Source organism: Pan troglodytes, chromosome 1 (genome assembly GCF_028858775.2).
Source record: "Pan troglodytes isolate AG18354 chromosome 1, NHGRI_mPanTro3-v2.0_pri, whole genome shotgun sequence".
Lineage (NCBI taxonomy): Eukaryota > Metazoa > Chordata > Mammalia > Primates > Hominidae > Pan > Pan troglodytes.
Genome location: NC_072398.2, coordinates 118,260,488 through 118,284,064, shown reverse-complemented (window position 1 = coordinate 118,284,064; position 23,577 = coordinate 118,260,488). Strand labels below are relative to the sequence as shown.

At 40.5% G+C, this 23,577-nt stretch overlaps 1 protein-coding gene and 1 pseudogene across 2 annotated transcripts in view; one reads left to right on the top strand and one right to left on the bottom strand.

The window, feature by feature from the left end:
* The window catches only part of SLC16A1 (solute carrier family 16 member 1), a 44,101-nt gene that overhangs the window by 4,497 nt on the left and 16,027 nt on the right, over positions 1-23,577 (bottom strand). For both annotated transcript variants that reach the window (NM_001280273.1, XM_016957601.4), the window contains 3 exon segments: positions 430-1,296; positions 5,195-5,338; positions 12,340-12,600. In NM_001280273.1, coding sequence (NP_001267202.1) covers positions 430-1,296; positions 5,195-5,338; positions 12,340-12,556 — 1,228 coding nt within the window. In that variant the 5' untranslated portion in view covers positions 12,557-12,600.
* Positions 6,581-7,711, top strand: LOC104002301 (aflatoxin B1 aldehyde reductase member 3-like; annotated as a pseudogene).

Sequence of the window (23,577 nt, the reverse complement as noted above, 5' to 3'; positions counted from 1 at the left end):
CGAAACCCTGTCTCTATTAAAAATATAAAAATTGGCCAGGCATGGTGGCATGCATCTGTAATCCCAGCTACCGGGAGGCTGAGGCAGGGGAATCGCTTGAACCTGGGAGGCAGAGGTTGCAGTGAGCTGAGATGGTGCCACTGCACTCCAGCCTGGGCAACAGAGCAAGACTCCATCTCAAAAAAAAAAGAAAAAACACTGACATTTGTAACAATATTTGATCCCCCTTTTGCCTTGATGGTTCCATTTAATTAGATTCTATATTTGAGCAATTATGCTGTGCCAAGCATTGTCCCAGCATCAAGGGTACATAAATGAGAAAGATTTATTCTTACCCAAATAGCTCACTAATGTTTGCTTTCTGTCAGCATTCTCATCTTACATGCTTGTTTTGTAATAGACCCACATTAGTAGGGAGATATACTATACCTAAAAGTGGTGGCCCCAGGAGGACAGGACAGCATTCCACAATGGTCACCAATCCCACAGCGCTGGAGAACCTCTGGGGTCCAACAAGGTCCATCAATGTTTCAAACAATACGGAGCTGAGCCACCCAAAGGCAAATCCAAAGAATCCCGCATAGACACAGAATCCAACATAGGTAGTGGATAAAGGTGCTAGCATATGACACACTCCATTTGCAACAACGGAAGCCGCAAAGAAATACTGAATTCGAGGTCTTATTGGCTTTGTGTTGGCTACAAGTCCCATAGATGGTCGGGCTACCATGTCAACAAAAGCCAGAATGGAAAGAAGGAAGGCAGACTTCTCACTAGAATAATGCTGACTCTTCCCATAACTACTAAGAAACACCAAAGGTGCAAAGAGTCCAAAAAACATGATCACATTTCCAGAGAGGTATAGCAAAAAGCCTCTGTGGGTGAATAGGGTTAAGTCCAGGAACTGATTAATTGTTTGGAAGACTGATCGTTTCTCTTGTTTAGGGTGTCTTCCAATAAGATCTGTATTTGCATCATGCAGATCTTTTTTCACACCAGATTTTCCAGCTTTCTCAAGGGATGCTTTAGACTTATCTTTCCCTGCCTTGGTTGGCTTGGGCCCGATTGGTCGCATGAGGGCTCCAGCAACACAGCAGTTTAGTAGCAAGCCCCCAAGAATTAGAAAGCTTCCTCTCCATCCAAAGATACCGAAGAAAACCTGATTGAGGGGGGCCAGAGTACAGAGGAACACAGGGCTGCCTGCCATGGCCAGTCCGTTGGCCAATGGTCGCCTTTTGTAGAAATACTTGCCAATCATGGTCAGAGCTGGATTCAAGTTGAAGGCAAGCCCAAGACCTGTGAAGACAAAAAATAAATAAATAAATAAATAAATAAATAAATAAATAATAAGAGGTATAAATAATGGAAGGAATAGGATATAAATCCTCATTATTAGAGGACATGTTATGTAGTGGTTTAAAGTATGACTTCTAAAACAGACATGGGTTCAAATCTCAGTATCAGTGCTTACTGGTTGCATAATCTCAGACATGTATACCCTCCTATGACTGCTTCCTAATATGTAAAACGGGCACAGGGCACTGTTGTGAGGAAGAAAAGATTTGTTAAGCACTTAGTACCCAGTGCCCAGTATGTAGTAAGCACTTAATACATGTTATTTTTATTATTGTTGTTTTTATTATTTGAAGGTGAATAACTATTTTGTCTACCTAACAAAATCACCGGAAGGATTATTATAACCATATAAGATCATTAAGTCGACAGTAGAGATAAAACAAATTTACACTAGAAAATGCATAAGGCCAGCTGCAGTGGCTCATGTCTATAATCCCAGTGCTTTGGGAAGCCAAGGCGGCAGGATTGATTAAGGCCAGGAGTTCAAGACCACCTTGGGCAGCAGAGCAAGACCTGTCTCTACAAGAAGTAATTCGAAAATTAGTCAGGTATGGTAGTGTGTGCCTGCAGTCCTAGCTACTTGGGCGGCTAAAGCTGGAGTATCACTTGAGCCTAGAAGTTTGAGGCTATGGTGAGCTATGATCACACAACTGCACTCCAGCCTGGGCTACAGAGAAAGAACCTGTCTCAAAAACCCAAAAACGAAAGAAATAACATATAGTACAAAATGATCCCTTCCACTATAGCACCAAAACTTAAAAACAGGCCAATTCCTAAGGCTCCAATTGTGAAACTTTCCTGAGAGATCAGAGAATTTAAAACACACACAAAGTTTTGGGAAAATAAAACACAACATTGTTAAGATGCCAAGGCTCCTGAAATGAATGTACTAATTTATTTATTTATTTATTTTTGAGACAGAGTCTTGCTCTGTCGCCCAGGCTGGAGTGCAGTGGTGTGATCTCGGCTCACTGCAACCTCCACCTCCCGGGTTCACGCCATTCTCCTGGCTCAGCCTCCCGAGTAGCTGGGACTACAGGCGCCTGCCACCATGCCCGGCTAATTTTTTTTTTTTGTATTTTTAGTAGAGACGGGGTTTCACCGTATTAGCCAGGATGGTCTCGATCTCCTGACCTCGTGATCCACCTGGCTTGGCCTCCCAAAGTGCTGGGATTACAGGCGTGAGCCACCGCACCCAGCCTGAATGTACTAATTTAATGCAATCCAATGAAAATGTCAGTGAATTTTACTTTCGGATTAAGGTAAATGATTCTAAAGGATACTTACAGAACAAATACAGAGCTACTAGGAAATTTTTGATGGTGCAGAGGAAAAAGTGGGACCAACCAGAACAAATTATTTAAATGGCTTTACAAAAGCTACAATCATTAGAGCAGTGTGGCCCTGTTTCAGGAACCGGTAAAAATTCGTCAGTGAAAGTGCAGAAACACTATAGAAAGTCCAGGAACAGAGTTGAAATATATGGAAACATTTAATGTAAGATAAAGTAGCATTTTAAATTAATAGAGAGAAATTATTCAATAAATAGTGCTAGCAAAAGTAATATTCAAAGAACTTCCTCCCTGACCTCATAGCAAACCATTCTTACATTTGTTAATAAGCTCTACGGTCTATGATCCCTTACATTTTCACAAATCTGGTTCCCTGTTGTTATGCAGGTCTCTACTTAAAGTTGATTCTTCAGTGAGCCCTGACCTTCATTGCTTGCCCAGTTCTTCCCTGTCACAACACTCAGTTAAAGTCTTTATATAGCATTTATCACTACCTGATATTTTTCTTATTTATTAATTTATGAGTTGTACTGTTTGTCTCCTCCTATTAAAGAGTGTAACTGCCTGACTTGTTGCTCTATCTCTACAGCACCTAAAATGGTTCCTAACACACATACAGTTGTTGCTCAATAAATATTTCATAAATAAATTAATAAAAGAGCAAATGAACCAACTGATTAACCATGTGGGAACAAATAGAGTTATATTTCTTTTTTCTCATCTTATGTCAGATATTTTCATCCATTTGGAATTTTTAAATGTAGCTGGGCGTGGTGGCTCATGCCTGTAATTCCAGCATGTTGGGAGGCCGAGGCAGGCGGATCACCTGAGGTCAGGAGTTTGAGACCAGCCTGGCCAACATGGTGAAACCCCGTCTCTATTAAAAACACAAAAATTGGCCAGGTGCAGTGGCTCACGCCTGTAATCCCAGCACTTTGGGAGGCAGAGGCAGGCGGACCATGAGGTCAGGAGTTTGAGACCAGCCTGCACAACATAGTGAAACCCCGTCTCTACTAAAAATACAAAAATTAGCTGGGTGTGGTAGCGGGCGCCTGTAATCCCGGCTACTTGGGAGGCTGCGGCAGGAGAATCGCTTGAACCCAGGAGGCGGAGATTGCAGTGAGCCGAGATCATGCCATAGCAGTCTAGCCTGGCAGTGAGAGTGAAACTGTGTCTCAAAAAAACAAAACAAAACAAAAGAACAACAACAAAACCAGATTTTTAAAATATAAAAACTGAAGTGCAGTAAACAGAAGTGGACAAATATTTTCATAATCTTGGAGTAGAAAACAACTTTCTCAGGATGATATACAAGATGGAAACCATAAAATACTTTTTGAATACATAAAAATTTATATGTTTAATAAGGGAAAAACATTGGAAAAGACTGAATTTTAAAAATACTTTTTAACAAAATTCAACATCAGAAGGCCGGGCAAGGTGATTCACGCCTGTAATCCCAGCACTTTGGGAGGCCGAGGCAGGCGGATCACAAGGTCAGGAGATCGACTATACTGGCTAATGCGATGAAACCCCGTCTCTACTAAAAAAAATACAAAAAATTAGCCAGGCGTGGTGGCGGGCACCTGCAGTTCCAGGTACTCAGGAGGCTGAGGCAGGAGAATGACGTGAATCCAGGAGGCGGAGCTTGCAGTGAGCTGAGATCGCGCCACTGCACTCTAGCCTGGGAGACAGAGCGAGACTCCGTCTCAAAAAAAAAAAAAAAAAAAAAAGAAAAGAAGGATTAAAACCAAGAGATACTGTTCTCACCTGTTAAACTGGCAATTTTTTTTTTTAAAAAGACAATATCCCATTGTTGACAAAAGGGATAATCTTGGAATCTCTGATATATTGTGGTGGGATAATAAGTGAGTAAAACTTTTTTGGAGGACAATTTAGCATACATATATTAAAACAAACACACAGCAGTTCCCTTTCTACAAATTTATACAAAGAATATATTCATGTTCACAAAACTTTCAACTTAATACTGACAAAAATCTGGTTATAAAATATTAGACATAATTTGATCCTTTTTTGCTCAAAAAAAGGTGTATCTGTGCATAGAAAAACACATGGAAATGTTAATGATATTCTTTGGATTGTGAGGTTATGGGTAACTTTTATTCATTATGCTCATCAACAGTTCATTATCTTAATTTAGTGATTTTTAAAATGGGGGAGGAATTATCAAGCGTATCCTCTACCCCTCAGAAATGTTATGTGGACATTCTATCAAATAGCCACTCTCGCACCAAGTTGCCACACACATTGTATCTACCACTACTGGCTATTCTTAGGACAAGGAATGCAATCATTCTTTCAATTCATTCACTCATTCGACAAACAATAAATATCCATTATATAATGGCAATTTCTTTAAAAGTTTGCTTTTCTAGTACTTTTATCTCTAGTTCTTCAAAATGATAATCAAGTCATTTCTATAAGAAAAGAATTTCACTCCAGAGATCTGAAAGATGAATGCAGGTAAATACAAAATAGCCAGCCATAAACTAATGCTTCCAAATGAATCAGTAGTAACTCACCTCCAATGACTCCAATACAGAAGTATAGTTGCTGTACGGTGTTACAGAAAGAAGCTGCAATCAAGCCACAGCCTGACAAGCAGCCACCAATAATCATGACTATACGACTTCCATATTTATTCACCAGGATACTGCTGATAGGACCTAAAAGATAACCAAAAATGTAGTAATATAAAGGAAACTGCTCCCTCACATCTACACAAGTATGAATGACAATGAATGACAAATCCTCCAAAATAAACAAGTAGCAATGATAAGAATATTGTTTTCTATAATTACTTCTGAGTCACATGTGTACTAAAATAAAGATGTTAGAAAACATAATTAATTGTGCAGGTTCTAAATCTAAAAATACTGGATGGAATTTTACTAAAATACAAAAGACCTGAAGTTATCCTTAATCTTTCTCTTTTATGGCAGGGCAGGCTGAAAACACCTTGGTAATGGATGTTCACAAGGTTCTTGATGTATCTAGGATACGATTAACATGTATGTAGAAAGTGGCTGGGCGCAGTAGCTCACGCCTGTAATCCCAGCACTTTGGGAGGCTGGGGCAGGTGGATCACCCGAGGTCAGGAGTTCAAGACCAGCCTGGCCAACATGGCGAAACCCCGTCTCGACTAAAAATACAAAAATTAGCCAGGCGTGGTGGCGCATGCCTGTAATCCCAGCTACTTCGAAGGCTGAGGCAGGAGAATGGCTTGAACCTGGGAGGTGGAGGTTGCAGTGAGCCAAGATTGCGCCACTGCACTCCAGCCTGGGCAATAGAGTGAGACTCTGTCTCAAAAAACAAACAAAACAAAAACATGTTAGTAGAAAGTATGTTCTGTTTTAAATTTCAGACACACGCAGTGATAGGAGACGTATAAATGCATCTAGATTTTAGAGTACTTGTATATTATCATAAATGTGGTTTGTGGTGGTGTGTTTTTTTTGAGACAGAGTCTCACTCTGTCACCCAAGCTGGAGTGCAGTGGCCTGATCTCGCTTACTGTAAGCTCCGCCTCCCGGGTTCATGCCATTCTCTTGCCTCAGCCTCCTGAAAGACAGGGTGGGCGTGGTGGCTCATGCCTGTAATCCCAGCACTTTGGGAGGTGGATGGATCACCTGAGGTCAGGAGTTCAAGACCAGCCTGACCGACATGGAGAAACCTCATCACTACTAAAAATACAAAATTAGCTGGGCGTGGTGGCGCATGCCTGTAATCCCAGCTACTCAGGAGGCTGAGGCAGAAGAATCATTTGAATCCAGGAGGTGGAGGTTGCGGTGAGCCGAGATTGAGCCATTGCACTCCAGCCTGGGCAACAAGAGTGAAACTCCGTCTCAAAAACAAACAAACAGCAATCCCTAAAGCCACGCGGCCGCCAACTCCAGGGAGCTGGTGCTTCCAACCACTGCATGTCGCTCCCGGGCTGTCGCAGTCTCCTGTTGCCGCTGTCATGTCCCGGCCCTCCACGGTGTTGGGTGCCATGGAGATGGGGCGCCGCAGTCACCCGCGCCTTCCTGGAGCACGGCCACACCAAGATAGACATGGCCTTCGTGTACAGCGACAGCCAGTCCAAGACCATCCTGGATGGCCTGGGGCTCGGGCTGGGCGGCAGCGACTCCAGAGTGAAAATTGATACCAAGGCCAATCCATTGTTTGGGAACTCCCTGAAACCTGACAGTCTCTGGTTCCAGCTGGAGATGTCACTGAAGTGGCTGCAGTGTCCCCGAGTGGACCTCTTCTACCTGCTCATGCCAGACCACAGCACCCCGGTGGAAGAGACACTGAGTGCCTGCCACCAGCTGCACCAGGAGGGCAAGTTCCTGGATCTTGGCCTCTCCAACTATGCCACCTGGGAAGTGGCCAAGATCTGTAACCTCTGCAAGAGCAATGGCTGGACCCTGCCCACTGTGTACCAGGGCATGTACAACGCCACCACCCAGCAGGTGAAAACGCAGCTCTTCCCCTGCCTCAGGCACTCTGGACTGAGGTTCTATGCCTTCAACCCTCTGGCTGGGGGCCTGCTGACTGGCAAGTACAAGTATGAGGACAAGGACGGGAAACAGCCCATGGGCCGCTTCTTTGGGACTCAATGGGCAGAGATCTACAGGAATCGCTTCTGGAAGAAGCACCACTTCGATGGCATTGCCCAGGTGGAGAAGGCCCTGCAGGCCGCGTATGGCGCCAGCACCCCCAGCATGACCTCGGCTGCCCTCTGGTGGATGTACCACCACTCACAGCTGCAGGGTGCCCATGGGGACACAGTCATCCTGGGCATGTCCAGCTTGGAGCAGTTGGAGCAGAACTTGGCAGCGGCAGAGGAAGGGCCCCTGGAGCCAGATGTTGTGGAGGCCTTTAATCAAGCCTGGCATTTGGTTGCTCACGAATGTCCCAACTACTTCCGCTAGGCCCATCGTTTCTCAGGTTGCCCAAGGCTCTTCTGTAACCTCTTTTGTTTCTCACACTTTCTTTAATTTAGAAGTGCCTCAGTAAATTCTTAGGGATGGAAGTATTTGGACAAAAACCTAACAGTAAAGTCACCACCAAATGAAGAATGAAACCTCCTGGGGTGCTGTGTGTTAGTCTGTTTGCATTGCTATAAAAGAATACCTGAGACCGGGTCATTTATAAAGAAAACAAACAAACAAAAACAACAACAACAAAAAAAAGAAAAAAGACAAAAATGCATGATCATTTTTTCCAAGTTTAAGTAGTGTTGCAATTAGGTAATCTTGATTAAAAAAGAAAAAGTTCCTAGTTACATCCAAATTCAGGTACTAAACCAAATATATCTTTCAGGGGCCAGGTGTGGTGGTGCATGCCTGTAGTCCCAGCTACTCGGGAGGCTGAGGCGAAGAATCACTTGAACCTGGGAGGCAGAAGTTGCAGTGAGATGAGATTGTGCCTGGGCAACAGAGTGAGGTTCTGTCTCAAAAAACAAACAAACAAAAAAAACCCACCCAAATATATCCTTCAGAATTACTTGGTTCCATGCCTATATTATTAAGTTTCATGGTAGTACAATTGTGAAAAAAAATGCTTGCAGGATAAGATTAAATCAGATAACAGTCAACACAATGTGGGTGTAACAACTCAAGAGAATAGGAAATAGTATTATCCAAGAAAACCAGACATTTCCTCAGCTAACTATATGCATATAAAAGTCAGCATTTCTTGTATGTGAGAAAAGGAACCAAATGAAAAGCATTACAAGAAACAAGAAAATATTTTATGCATTTCATGTATCAGTTTTTTGCGACCAGTCTCCCTCTGTGGCTGGAGTGCAGTGGCGCAATCACAGCTCACTGCGGACCCAACCTCCTAGGCTCAAGTGATACTGCCACCACTGCCTCCAAAAGTGCTGGGATTATAGGTGTAAGCCACCATGACTGACCTATGTATCAGTTTTTGAGAAGAGGAATCAAATGTCAAGTGGCCTTTTTTTTTTTTTTTTTAATTTGAGACAAGGTGTTGTTCTGTCACCCAGGCTGGAATGCAGTGGTACTATCAGGGTTCACTGCAGCCTCAACCTCCTGGGCTCATTCAATCTGCCTGTCCAGCCTCCCGAGTAGCTGGGACTTCAGGTGCATGCCACCATGCCGGGCTAATTTTTGTATTTTTTGTAGAGACAGGGTTTTACCATGTTGCCCAGGTTGGTCTTGTAATCCTGGACTCAAGTGATCCACCAACCTAGGCCTCCCAAAGTGCTGGGATTATAGGTGTGAGCCACCGTGCCTGGCCTTCTCTTCTTACTTGCTATAAATAGGTATAATCTGTAATTTGCCTTTTCCAAATTTCAAAATCTTAATTACAAGAAAGTCTTATCCAAACATAGAGTCTATTTCTAAAAACACATATTGAATGTACATATATTCAGAATATACTAATGATCACATATTGGCATATTCTATTTCCATAAATACTATGAAAAATACTTCAGTTACTTATAGTCTAGTTTTACTATTCAGAGTTGCGGTACAGTATACTAACATTAAAAGGATAGGCTGTAGCCCCAGGGCACCCTATTTTAAGTTTTGGTTTCACCATATTCTTGTCTGTTTCTCAGAGGTTATTATTAAACTACTTTATAGGATTGTTGAAAGAATAAAAAATTAACTAATATATGTGAGGTGTTTAGTTGGTCCTCCATAAATACTGGCAGTGATCATGATACTGGTGCACATGCTTATTTATGCTTTCACATGACACAGACAGAAGGTGCTCTCTTTCCATCTCCATCCATATAGATATAGATGTTATGTATGTATATATACATAAGATAAGCATGTTAAGAAGGAATTACAGCTTTTGATTATTCATGTGTTTCATAGGACCAAGTCTCTCTAAGGTGCTACATCAAGAACTGGCCTTTGCCGGGCGCAGTGGCTCACGCCTGTAATCCCAGCACTTTGGGATGCTGAGGCAGGTGGATTACCTGAGGTCAGGAGAGTTCAAGACCAACCTGGCCAACACCATCTCTACTAAAAATACAAAAACTAGCTGGGCGTAGTGGTACACACCTGCAGTCCCAGCTACTCAGGAGGCTGAGGCAGGAGAATTGCTTGAACCCAGGAGGCAGAAGTTGCAGTGAGCAGAGATCATGCCACTGTAGTCATAAGACTTTGTACAGTCAGAATTACAAAGATAAATACCAGGCTAGGCATGGTGGCTCATGCCTGTAATCCCAGCACTTTGGGAGGCCAAGGTGGGCAGATTGTTTGAGCCTAGGAGTTCAAGACCAGCCTGGGCAACATTGCAACAACCCATCTCTACAAAAAATACAAAAATTAGCGGAGCGTGGTGGTGCAAGCCTGTAGTCCTAGCTACTTGGCAGGGTGAAGGGGGAGGACCGATCACCTGAGGCCAGGGAGGCTGAGGCTACAGTTAGTGGTGATTGTGCCACTGCACTCCAGCCTGAGTGACAGAGTGAGAAACCCTATCTCAAAATAAATAAATAAATAAATAAATGATAAAAAAACTTAAAAAAAAAAAAAAGGATCAGCTTGGGCCATAGAGTGAGACCCCATCTCTACTTAACAAAAATAAAAAATTAGCTGAGCATAGTAGTAGGGCCACCTGCTACTGGGGAGGCTGAGGCAGGAGGATGGTTTGAGCCTCGGTGGCTGAGGCTGCAGGGAGACATGATCATGCCACTGTACTCCTGGTCAACAGTGAGACCCTGTGTCAAAAAAAAAAAAAAAGAAAAAAAAAATCCCACAAAAAAAAGATCAGTATCACCACACTGTTGACTCTGAGGTAGAAGTTAATACTGTAGAAGTTAAAGTTTTTGAAATATTTAAAATTCCAAACCACAAGTGTTAAGGTGACCCTTGTGGAACTGATAAAATTTATACTTTCATGTTTAAAAAAAAAAGGAAAAACAAATAAACAAACCAAAAGTAGGCAGGTAAGATCTCCTCCCCGCAAAATATACTTTAACAACCATCACTGTATATCTCTGACCCAAAGCACTAAAAAAGAAAACAAAACCACCCATATCTCAAAACGTATTAGTGTTCAGATTGTGGTCCAAATGAACAAGTTAAAGGATTATCACAGTTGTAAAAGTGATGAAAACTATTAGGGGATATACTATTTAGAAACCAAACCAAACAAAACAACCCATTTAGTAAAAATTCTGCAACAAGGTTCATGATAGGCATTTTGTCTTTTAGTGTTATTTCGGGAAGGATAGGCCTAATTAGCTATCATTAAAAATAGAAAGGGGTACAGTTTATAGGCGTATTATAATACAAACTCAAAAAAATGTGCTAGTTATCTCACTAATTGAGTAAGGACAAAGAAGGAACTGTTTCCCCAAAGGAAAGTGTCATGTGCAACTAATAAAACTGACATCACTTACTTTTGATGCAAAACACAAGTGGCTTTCTAGCTCTTTGGTAGCACAGAATAGCAACATGTAAACTTCTGGTTTGTAGTCAACTTAAGAAGACCCTGAACACCTGGAGTACCTCTGGGTAATGTTTATACCAATTTCTTCAAGCCATCATAGTCAAAACCTGATTAAAATCCTGGCAGAATGGAGCAAAGCCTACAAAATTATTGGCTCTCAGAAGCTAATGCCCAAAGTCCATTTTGATTTCTCTGAACTTATTAAAAAAAAACACTACAATTAAGCACTTAGGTTCTTTAATTTGATAGACAAAATAGGCCTATGTTCAAAATGTAAAAGGCACAAAAAGATAAACAGTGGAAACATAAGTCTTCCTAATCCTGTTCCCAGTCACCCAGTTTCTCTTTCTCCATGGCAGCCAGTTACCTGTTTCTTCTGGACGATTTAATTACAGGCTTAATGAAATTATGATTTCAACTGCTTATTCCTGTTTCACGATCATATATTACTGTCTCAAAAGGATTATAAACTTCTCAAAGGAAGGGATCAGTGTTTTCTGTCACTCACAATACCTAGCCCAGTGCTGAATATATTCACAGAACTTGACAGATATTGGTTGAATCTGGCACCACCTTAGCAGCCTAAGGCTAAGTTATTTATAGTTGAAACCAAGAATCATTACATTGGCTAGAAACAGTATTTTAGATGATGTTAAGTGAGCAACTTACTTCCTACATTTCCCTTACAATATGCCAAAAAAAACAAAAGAGAAATAAATGGTAAAATTTAAGTTTAGGGTGCAGCTGAAATGCTTTTAGGACTCATAACATCGCAAGTAATACGGAGGAGGTTTTTTCAGTTAATTCCAACATCATATAAAGATTTTACCTGAGACTTTGAACCACGCCATTCAGGCTAGTCTGATTTATTTTAATCCTCCCAACATCAATTTTTAAAAATCTATATTTATGTTTACATTTCAAGAGTCCAGCAGGGATCAACAAAAAAAACCAGTTGTGAATACATCATTTTTATAACAGTCTTTTAAGCTCAATGATACATCAGTTGGAGCAAATCAAGGTCCCTCACAATTTTCTCATTTCTGTTTTGAAATACTACAGTATACTATAGCAAGAGTTGCTATTGTTATCAGGAATGAAAAATGTGACTCTAAACACCAAACTTTAAGAAATAATATTTCAAAACATCTCACTGAATAAGACTTTTTTTTTTTTAAAGTTACCTAATACAGACACTCTGGCTGCTTCATGAAAATTAAAAGAGCAGGCCTTAATGGGTACTTACCTCCACCATACATGACAGCCAACATTATGGAGGATATCCATGACACTTCGCTGGTGGTGGCATGGAATATACCTTCAATCTCTTTGAAGAAGACAGTAATTGATTTGGGAAATGCATAAGAGAAGCCGATGGAAATGAAAGCTCCAATTACCACTGCCCAGCCCCAGCCTCCATCTGGGGGGGTGTATCCAACTGGACCTCCAACTGCTGGTGGCATTTTAAGTGTAGATAAATTCCAAAATGCAGGTCAAATCCAAATATCTGAAAGACATAAAATTAAAATAGTATGTCAATATAAGGCACACCTATAAAACTCTTTTGTGAAATAAGAAATATAGCCAGTCGTGGTGGATCATGCCTATTAGTAATCCCAGCTACTTGGGAGGTTGAGGCAGGAGGATCATTTGAGGCCAGGAGTTCAAGACAGCCCGGGCAACACAGATCCTGTGTCTAAGAAAATTTTTAAAAAATTAGCTGGGTATGGTGGAGCATGCCTATAGTCCCAGCTACTCAGGAGGCTGAGGCAGGAGGATCACTTGTACCCAGGAGTTTGAGACCACCCTGGGCAACATAAGTAGACCCCAACTTTACAAAAAAATTAAAAAATTAGCCAGACATGGTGGTGTGTGTCTGTGGTCCCAGTTACTTGGGAGGCTGAGGTGGGAGGATCACTTGAACCTGGGAGGTAGTGGCTGCAGGGAGCTGTGATTGCACCACTGCACTGCAGCCTGGGTGAAAGAGCAAGATCCTGTCTCAGTAAATACATAAATAAATTGGTAAACAAGAGACCTGATGAGATTCCAGGTTGGTCATTGCATCCATGTGCAGGGAGGATAGCATACCCCAATTCCATGGGGGAAGAGGCTCCTGTACTTGGGGACCCTTCCAGACTTTGCCCTATGTACTTCTTCATCTGGCTTTCACATGTATCCTTAAAGTATCCTTTATAATAAACCAGCAAATATTAGTAAGCGTTTCCCTGAGTTCTGTGAGCCTTCCTAGCAAATTAATCAAACCCAAGGAGAGGGTAGTGGTAACCCGATTTATAGCTGGTGAGTCACAAGTACAGGTGACAAGCTACTACTTATGTATGATTGGCGTGTGAAGTAAGGGCCTTAGTCTTGTGCAACTGAGCCCTTAACCTGCGATCTAACTCCAGGTAGCTGAAGTCAAAATTGAATTGAATTACGGGACACCCAGTTGGCGTCTCCTACAATTGCTTGGTATATGTGGGGGGAAAAAACCCCCACACTTCTGGTTACAGTAGTGTTTTGTGATGTGCTGAGTGTTGACTGTGTAAGAGGAAAAAAAAAAGTGTTTTTTTTTTTCCAGAACTTTACTTCAGAACTTTACACCTAGCTCTCGAGTAAATGAATTTTTTTTAATGTTACTTATCCAATAGACATTATCTTCTTTTAAAGACATTATCAGAAAAAGCTTTAGAGTCATAGTATTGCCCATAATTTTTTGTAGCTTAAAGGAAAATAGCTTCTCACCACTTAAGAAATCATAATTGAAATAAACCCCTTTCAATAAATCAGTTAACATCATAATTCCTTAAATTACTTAGATAACCAAATGCCCCATTTGACTTATCTGCTTAACCTAAGATAACACATAATACATAACCTACAAACATTTTAGGTTTTTTTTTTTTTTTTTTTTTTGAGACAGAGTCTCACTCTGTCACCCGGGCTGGAGTGCAATAGCGAGATCTTGGCTCACTACAACCTCTGCCTCCCAGGCGGTTCTCCTGCCTCAGCCTCCCGAGTAGCTGGGACTACAGGCACACGCCATCACCTTTGACTGATTTTTGTATTTTTAGTAGAGACGGGGTTTGGCCATGTTGGCCAGGCTGGTCTCGAACTCCTGACCTCAGGTGATCCACCCACCTTGGCCTCCCAAAGTGCTGGGATTACAGGCATGAGCCACCACTCCCAGCCCCAACACTATAGGTTTTAATATAGCCTTTATAAGTTTTTTACCTTTTCCAAAATATATTCTTCCATACTCTTTTCATTCTCTTATTTATGGCTGACTTAACATACTAGGAAGTGGGTGCCTGACTCACTAGATATGTAGCAATTTACAAAAAAAAAGATAATTCTGAACACCGAAAATTTTCACTTAACAGGCTGGGGAATTATCTCAGAAAAGTTTCCTTTTATCTTAATAGCTTTGATTCAAGGTATTTTTCCCCATTATATGACAAGAAACTCCTAAACAACAGCTAGCCAATACAGTTAAAATCATAAATATATATATGATGTCAAAAGATGATAGTTTTAGGCCAGGTGCAGTGGCTCACACCTGTAATCCCAGCACTCTGGGAGGCAGAGGTAGGTGGATCACCTGAGATCAGGAGTTCGAGACCAACCTTATCAATATGGTGAAACCCCATTTCTACTAAAAATACAAAAATTAGCCAGGCATGGTGGCATGCGACTGTAGTCCCAACTACTAGGGAGGCTCAGATAGGAGAATCCTTGAACCCAGGAGGCGGAGGTTGCAGTGAGCCGGGATCATGCCACTGCACTCCAGTCTGGGCGACAGAGTAATACTCTGTCTCAAAAAAAAAAAAAAAAAAAGTAGTTTTAAATCAAAGATAACTCCTTTGTCTTGAATTCACTTAGTACTAATGAATAATGAATAGCATGGTTAGAAAATGTAACCTTCTGTTACATTTTCTAATAAGATTTTAATAAGGGGCAGGTGGGAGTGAGCGTTTGGTGGTAGATTACCTGTTTTCTCATGAAGGTCTCCTTTACTTTAAGCCAACTTCCACCCTATATTACAACTTATCCTGTATGTTAGCAGGTCCATTTCAAAGTACTTCCACTCAGACTATATTACAGCAATGAACACAGGTCAGAGATGACAAGTTCACTCTTGACTACCATGTTCTTTAGTCTATAACACAAACGCTTCTTCATAATATTAGCACTCAACTCCAAAACACTGTTCCTTCCAACCCCTATGAACACTTCAGATACAATTTAGGACACTGGATATTGCGGGAGTATGATGAAAATAGCTCCATACAAGAAGTTTCCTGAAAAGCAAGGATATACTCACCACTTATACACAACATTCTACTACAGGTTCTAGCCAGTGCATGCAGGCAAGAAAAAGAAACAAAAGGCATAAAGAATGGAAAAGAAGAAATAAAATAGGCCAGGTGCAGTGGCTCACACTTATAATCCCAATGCTTTGGAAGACCAATGTAGGAGAATCGTTTGAGGACAAAAATTCAAGAACAGCCTGGACAACACAGCGAGACCCTACCTCTACATAAATTGTTTAAAAATTGGGTGTGGTGGTGCACATCTGTAGTCCTAGCTACTTGGGAAGCTGAGGTGGGAGGATCACTTGAGTCCAGGAATTTGAGGTTACAGTGACCTATGATCATGCTGCTGCACTCCAGAGCAAGACCTTGTCTCGGCCAGGTGTGGTGGCTCACACCTGTAATCCCAGCACTTTGGGAGGCTGAGGCGGGCGGATCATGAGGTAAGGAATCCAAAACCAGCCTGGCCAACATGGTGAAACCCCGTCTCTACTAAAGATACAAAAAATTAGCCAGGCATGGTGGTATGTGCTAGCTACTTGGGAGGCTGAGGCAGGAGAATCGCTTGAACCCAGGAGGCAGAGGTTGCAGTGAGCCGAGATCGCGCCATTGCACTCCAGCCTGGGTGACAAGGGGAGACTCCGTCGCAAAAAAAAAAAAAAAAAAAAGACCTGTCTCTAAAAAATAAATAATAAATAAAGTTGTTTTTATTCAGATGACAGATATGTATAAAGAAAACCCTAAGGAACATCAAATAAGTGAATTTGACTAGGTCTTAGGATACAACATCAATACACAGAAATCAATTGTATTTCTATATACTAACAATGAACAATCCAAATATGAAAACATTTTTAAATGCTATTGTAAATGGTAAACTATATAGAAATAAATCTCACAAAAGATGTATGAGATATGTACACTGAAAACTATAATACTGAGAAGTTAAAATAGATAACCTATCCTCTCAGACTGAAAGACTCAATATTTAAATCAAGCAAAGATTTCTGAAGGAACATAAAGAAACAACTATAAAAAAAGTTGGCCGGGTGCGGTGGCTCATGCGGGAGGATCACGAGGTCAGGAGTTTGAGATCAACCTGGCTGTCTCTACTAAAAATACAAAAATTAGCTGGGTGTGGTGGCGCGTGCCTGTAGTCCCAGCTACTCGGGAGGCTGAGGCAAGAGAATCGCTCACTTGAACCCAGGAGGCGGAGGTTGCAGTGAGCTGAGATCACGCCACTGCACTCCAGCATGGCCGACACAGCGAGACTGTGTCTCAAAAAAAAAAAAAAAAAGTTTTAAAATTAGACTTCAAAATATATGCAAAATAATATACTCAACAAAAGACATACCCAGAACATAAAAAGAACTTGCACAACGATAGCAAAAAGGCAAATCACCCAGCTTAAAAAAAAGCAAAAGATCTGAACAGATGCTTCACCAAAGATACATGAATGATAAACAAACACATGTAAAGATGCTGAATGTCGTTGGTTATTTAAAAATGCAAATTAAAATCACAATCTAATACATACCTACTAAAAATAAGACAGATAATTCCATGACTTTGTGGGGTTATGAAGCCAATGGAACTCTCATATTGCTGATGTTACAGTCCCTTGGAACACATTTTGGCAGTTCCTTATAAAGTTACAGATATATTTAACATATGAGCCAGCCATTACAGTGTCAGCTATCACCCAGGATTTATATAAAAATTCTCTAGCAGCTTGATGCATAATAGCCAAAAACTGAAAACAACCCAATGTCCATCAACAAATGAATGGATAAACAATGGTACAGCCACATAATAGAATACTACTCAGCAATAAAAAGGAACTACTGATGCATGCGATAACATGGATGAATTTTAAAAGCGTTCTGTTAAGTAGGAAAAAAAAGCTAGACAAAAGATTGTATTCTATATGGTCACATTTATATTAAATTGTAGAAAAGGCAAAATTCTAGCACAGGTCGAGCATTTCTCTAATCTGAAAATATGAAACCCAAAATCTGAAACTTTCTGAACACCAGCATGATGCTCAAAGAAAATACTCATTGGAACATTTCGAATTTTGGATTTTTGGATTAGGGATGTTCAACTGCTTAAGTAACTGCAAATATTCCAAAATCTGAAAAAATCTGAAATCCAAAACACATTTTATCCCAGGCATTTTAGATAAGGGATAGAAAACAGATCAGTGGCTACCAGGGGTTGGGGAGAGGAGACTGACTGCAAAGCAGTATGAGATAACTTTTAGGGTAAATGGAAATACTTTATTATCATGATGGTGACAGTTACTCATCAAAGTATACATTCAAGTTAGTAAATTTTATTATGTCAATTATACCTCAATAAAGCTGATCAAAACCAAAAGAAAGTCCAAGGACAGTGACAAGGGGAATAAAATTTGTTCTGTGGCACAGGGAGACAATACAGAAGCAAAAGGAGAGGGCAGGCAAACTTCTTTGTCTTAGTTATCTAGACGGTTAAAAGAAAGAGGAAGAAGACAAAGATGAGGATAAAGAAAAGGAGACAAGAGGAGGACAGAAGATTCTTCTGAGAATTCACAACTCAGGCCAGTGTGAGCTCATGCTTGGCAGGGAATTATCTGTAGAATATCTTTGTTGTTCTTCCAGAGATACACTATATTTGATTTTGCTAGCAAAGATTTCCCACAAACAAAGGCCTGCCAAACATAAGCTCACAATTGTGAACACATCAAGAACCAATTAACCGTGAGTAAACGCAATGCCAATCCAACACAGTTGGATTAGACACTCAGGAACTATAGGCATAGGAATATGAATATTTAAATGACTAAAGACATAAAACAAGGCATTTAAAACATTAGAAAAAATTGTGTATTTCTCTAAAATTATGTATTTATCTAAAAAAGATCCATAGAAGAAGATTAATTGATTTGAAATAGAACTAGAAATGGAAAGTAAAGTTGGCCGGGCATGGTGGCTCGTGCCTGTAATCCCAGCACTTTGGGAGGCCGAGGAGAGTGGATCACCTGAGGTCAGGAGTTCGAGAACAGCCTGGCCAGCATGGTGAAACCCCATCTCTACTAAAAATACAAAAATTAGCCAGGCATGGTGGCACATGCCTGTAATTCCAGCTACTTGGGAGGCAGAGGCAGGAGAATCGCTTGAACCTGGGAGGCAGACGTTGCAGTGAGCTGAGATTGCACTACTGTACTCTAGCCTGGTGACACGGCAAGACTCCGCTTCAAAAAAAAAAGTAAAGTCAGTGAAATTAATAACATGTTAACTAGAAGACTGGATGTAGCTATATACAGAGTCAGTAAACCTTAAGAATAGGTTTGAAGAGATTAGTCAGAATTCAGGGGAGTGTCATTCTGAAGCTATGAAAGAAAGGCTTTAGAATGGGAGGATCTGACATTTATCTAATGGGACTTTGGAAAAAGAGAATAGAGAATGGAGAAGAGACAACTGTCTGGGTAAATGACTAAGGGTTAATGACTAAGGATATTATAGACTTGATGAACAATATAAATCCTCAGTTTGAGAAAACAAGATAAAGAGAAAAATCTTAGAAGACAACTATTTAGAAAATACAGATGACTCAGCTAACAAATATTCATACTGACAAAACAGTCTTCCTGACAATTTTGAAAAATTCTCACCTATTATGTCTTCAAATATTGCTTCTCCCCCATTCTCTCTTTTCACTTTTCTCAGACTCCAACTGGATATGGGTTGGACCTTCCCATGCTATCTACTCTCTTACTCTCCCTTCTATGTTGTCATGTTATCATTCATTCCTTTGTTTCTCTGAACTTCATTCTGGATGGTTTCTTCTGTACTTTAGCTGTGTTTGGCACTAAAGATTAAGGTGATGTAACTTAAGATTAAGGTGATGTAACTTACAGGAAATAGCTGGCCAGTCCTCATTTTCAAACCAATCAAGTAAAAGAGATTTCTATTAAACAAAAGCACACTTCATTTTAATTGAAATAAATGTGTTGATACACATCTCTGTGATAACTATCTCATTTTTATAATAATAATTCTAACTTAGAAAATAGAGAAGGCAGCCAGGGGCAGTGGCTCATGCCTGTAATCCAAACACTTTGGGAGGCCGAGGCGGGTGGATCACTTGAGGTCAGGAGTTCGAGACCTGCCTGGTCAAAATGGTGAAACCCCAACTCTACTAAAAATACAAAAATTAGCTGGGCATGGCGGCAGGCACCTGTAATCCCAGCTACTTGGGAGGCTGAGGCAGGAGAATTGCTTGACTCTGGGAGACAGAGGTTGCTCAGTCTAGGTGACACAGCATGACTCTGTCTCAAAAAAAAAAAAAAAGGAGAAGGCAGGAGTTTGTTGTCCAGATGAAATAATTTTTCAATATTCTCCAATATTTCTGACCTAATCTCTTTTTGGATTTCTATCATGGGACTCTCTCTAGGACTATGCATTCTGGAATTTTCCCTTCCTTTGAGATTTTTATTGCTTAGGACAGTGAAACACCATAAGAAATGGGATGAATAAGAGATACACCTCTCTTTTGTAGTGGGAGTAAAAGGCTTTTGGATAACTCAAGTTGGAAAAGAAAAAGTAGAGATCAGGCATCCATTCTCAAGAGGTAATTTTTAGCTAAGGTTATCTCTCAACCTGAGGATGTGCAGAATAATTCCCTCAAAAATATAACCCAGTTTAAAAATTGAAGGTCTTTGTCCTAGGGCATTTCATCTACCTAGGATTTGGGTGAGATAAAAATATTTACAAGTTAAGGTTTCCTAAAATTTCTACTGGAATGAATATGATTAAAAGCTATTTAACAGGTCAGCTCTGCTAACAGAAACAGCCTGAATTCTAAAATGATGTTAAATAAAACTGCTGCAGGCGTTGATTTTATGAGTTTTTTCTTCTTCTAAGTATGAAAAAAGAGAACACTTAAAAAATTTCAAAGAGCCACTAAAAAGATTAATTCATCTCAGAATATTTACACACATAGAACACCCACACACAGACAGTAGGGCTGTTTAACACATTAAGCTCTGACTAGAACAGCTAATACGTGCTGGACGTGATTAAACTTTGAGTTTAGCTGCCAGCTATGATTTGTCCCAATTAAGGCAGTTACAATTTTTAGTCACTAAAGCTTGCCTCATCAAGTTAATACCTTATTCCACAGTGCCAAAATTAGATTTAAAGCCTCAAGAAACTTTAGAAAAATTTAAAAGGAAATAAGAAAGTATAAGAAATAAGAGCATGCAAAATCATTATGAAAAACAGAACACTTCAAAAAACCACACACAGATTCAACACAATTCTGCCACCACCTGACAAATGGCTATCCCTGTTAACTTAAAAATACTGATGGTACATAACTGAAAAAAAAAAAAAAGTCAGTTAATATTATCTAAGCATATTATTTCCTTTTTTAACTGGCAAATCTCAGCTATAAACAGAAGGGCTCATTCAAAAAGTAAATTATGAGAGCAGGCCCCCTTGCAGAGTACTCAGAGTTCCCTTGAGAAAACAGAGCACATGCATTCTTTGTATGCTAAAGCCCAGAGGCTAAAGGGGACTAAAGTTTAAGATTTTAATCCTTACAATATGCACAGTAGCTTTCCTATCAGCTTAGCTATTACTGCCCAAGAGTGATGGGGAGACTAAAAAACAAAGTGATAGGGTAATGAGAAAAATTCTTCATTAATTCATCTTCTAAAGGATGATAGAAAACAATAACCCTAACTTTTCTTGGCAATGACGGTGATAAGAATCACCTTCTAGATTTTCTGATATTTTTTTCTCGTAACTCTCATGAATTGTGCTAGTAAACTAATCTGGAAAGCCGAAGCTGTGCTCCATACCTGCCATGTCCTTCCTTGCCCCACTCCCAAAGAGAAGAGCTACAAAAGCCTTGAAAATAGTATTCATGATGTTCTGTACACTTTCCTCATCAACATTTAAAATGAAGCCACTGTCTTTTCCTAAAATGACAATGACCAGTTTGTGAACTTAAAAGAAGCAGAAAGTATCTAAAACCAATAACCTTAAAATAATCTGTGAATGAGTGTAAACTAGTTTTAAGTTTCAAACACATGGAAACATTCAAATCCAGAAAGGCTGATTTCCTGAAGCTATTGCTGCTAAAGTAGATAACCTGTTGTTCTCTGTAACTAGCCCTAATGCAGCTTCATGGTTTACAGAACCACCTGTCCCAAGTTAACTCCCAAGATTCAAAGTCTAGGAAACCTCACTTTCGTTTCTTTTCCACTTTGAAACTGAATACATTGAGGAAACCAAAACAATGAAAAAATCAAGCAGAAAGCGCTAGTCAAAGAAGGAATATAACTACTGGATCTGGCTAGCCAAACACTCAGCAATTATGAAATGCATAATTTTGATCAAACTGCATATAAAGAATCTTAAAAAATATAAACCTGTCTCTGCAAACTTCCAACTCTCTTTACCTACCCTGCCATTCTGGGAAAATCCTATCCACATACAAGAAGTTAAATATATTATGCTTATAAGGGAAATTAACAACTTGCTAACTCGAATGCTTAAAGAAGGATTTTAGGCCTATCTTTCAGAATTCTGTTTATGATAATTGATTTTAGACCTTGCTTTTAATTCATATTTATAATCCCTAAAAAAATCAGTATTTTAGTTAATAATTTATAGTTTAAAATTATTTACATAGACCACTCTACCAATAAATAGAAAGCATTTCTTTTTTTTTTACCTTTTTTTCTTTTTTGAGATGGAGTCTTGCCCTGTTGCCCAGGCTGGAGTACAATGGCGCGATCTTGGCTCACTGCAACCTCCGCCATCCGGGTTCAAATGATTCTCCTGCCTCAGCCTCCTCAGTAGCTGGGATTGCAGGCACACGCCACCATGCCCAGTTTTTTTTTTTTTAACTTTTAGTAGAGACAGGTTTTACCATGTTGGCCAGGCTGGTCTCGAACTCCTGACCTCGTGATCCACCCGCCTCAGCCTCCCAAAGTGCTGGGATTACAGGCGTGAGCCACCGTGCCCGGCCAACGTATTTCTTTTTAAAGACAGCAGATTTCCAAAGAACAAGAGTTGGTAAGGATGTGGAGAAAAGGAAACCCATGTACACTGTTGGAGGGAATATAAACTGGTGTAGCTGTTATGGAAAACAATATGAAGATTCTTCAAAAAATTAAAAATACAATTACCATTTGATCTAGCAGTCATACTTCTGGGTATATATCCAAAGGAACTGAAATCTGGATCTCAAAGAGATTACCTGCACACTCCCATGTTCTCTGCAGCATTTTTCACAATAGCCAAGATATGGAAGCAACCTAAATGTCCATCTACGGAGGAACAGATTAAGAAAATGTGGAAAATACATATAATTGGTCTTGTCGCCCAGGCTGGAGTGCAATGGCATGATCTCGGCTCACTGCAACCTCTGCCTCCCAGGTTCAAGTGATTCTCCTGGTTCAGTCTCCTGAGTAGCTGGGATTACAAGCGTGTGCCACCATGCCGGCCTAATTTTTGTATTATTAGTAGGAAGGGGTTTCACCATGTTAGCCAGGCTGGTCTTGAACTCCTGACCTCAGGTGATCCACCCACCTCGGCCTCCCAAAGTATTGGGATTACAGGCGTTAGCCACCGTGCCCTGCATTTGTCAGCTTTTTAAAATGAGTTATGTATTATTTCTTTCATCATTCTAAACAAAAACTCAGCCTCATACTCCCTCCACTCCCCGCCCCTGCCCATCCCCTGGCACAAAAAGACAACAAATCTCAAAGTTTTTGTTCCAAGGCAACCTTAAGCAGAAATGTATTTGGAAAAGGGAGTATTTTAATAGCATTTTCAGATAATTGAGGATATTCCTCTTTGATACTACACCAAAACCTGATGGGTGATTTTTTTTTTTTTTTTTTTTTTAAAGACAGTGTCTCGCTCTGTCACCCAGGCTGGAGTAGAGTGGTGCAGTGCCTCACTGTAGCTCCTGGGCTCAAGTGATCCTCCCACCTTAGTCTCACGAGTAGCTGAGATTACAGGCGTGAGACACCACGCCTGGCTAATTTTTGTATGTTTTGTAGAGATGAAGTTTTGCCATGTTTCACAGGCTGGTCTTGAACGCCTGGGCTGAACGCCTGGGCTGGGCTCAAGTGATCCGCCGGCCTCCGCCTCCCAAAGTGCTGGGATTACAGG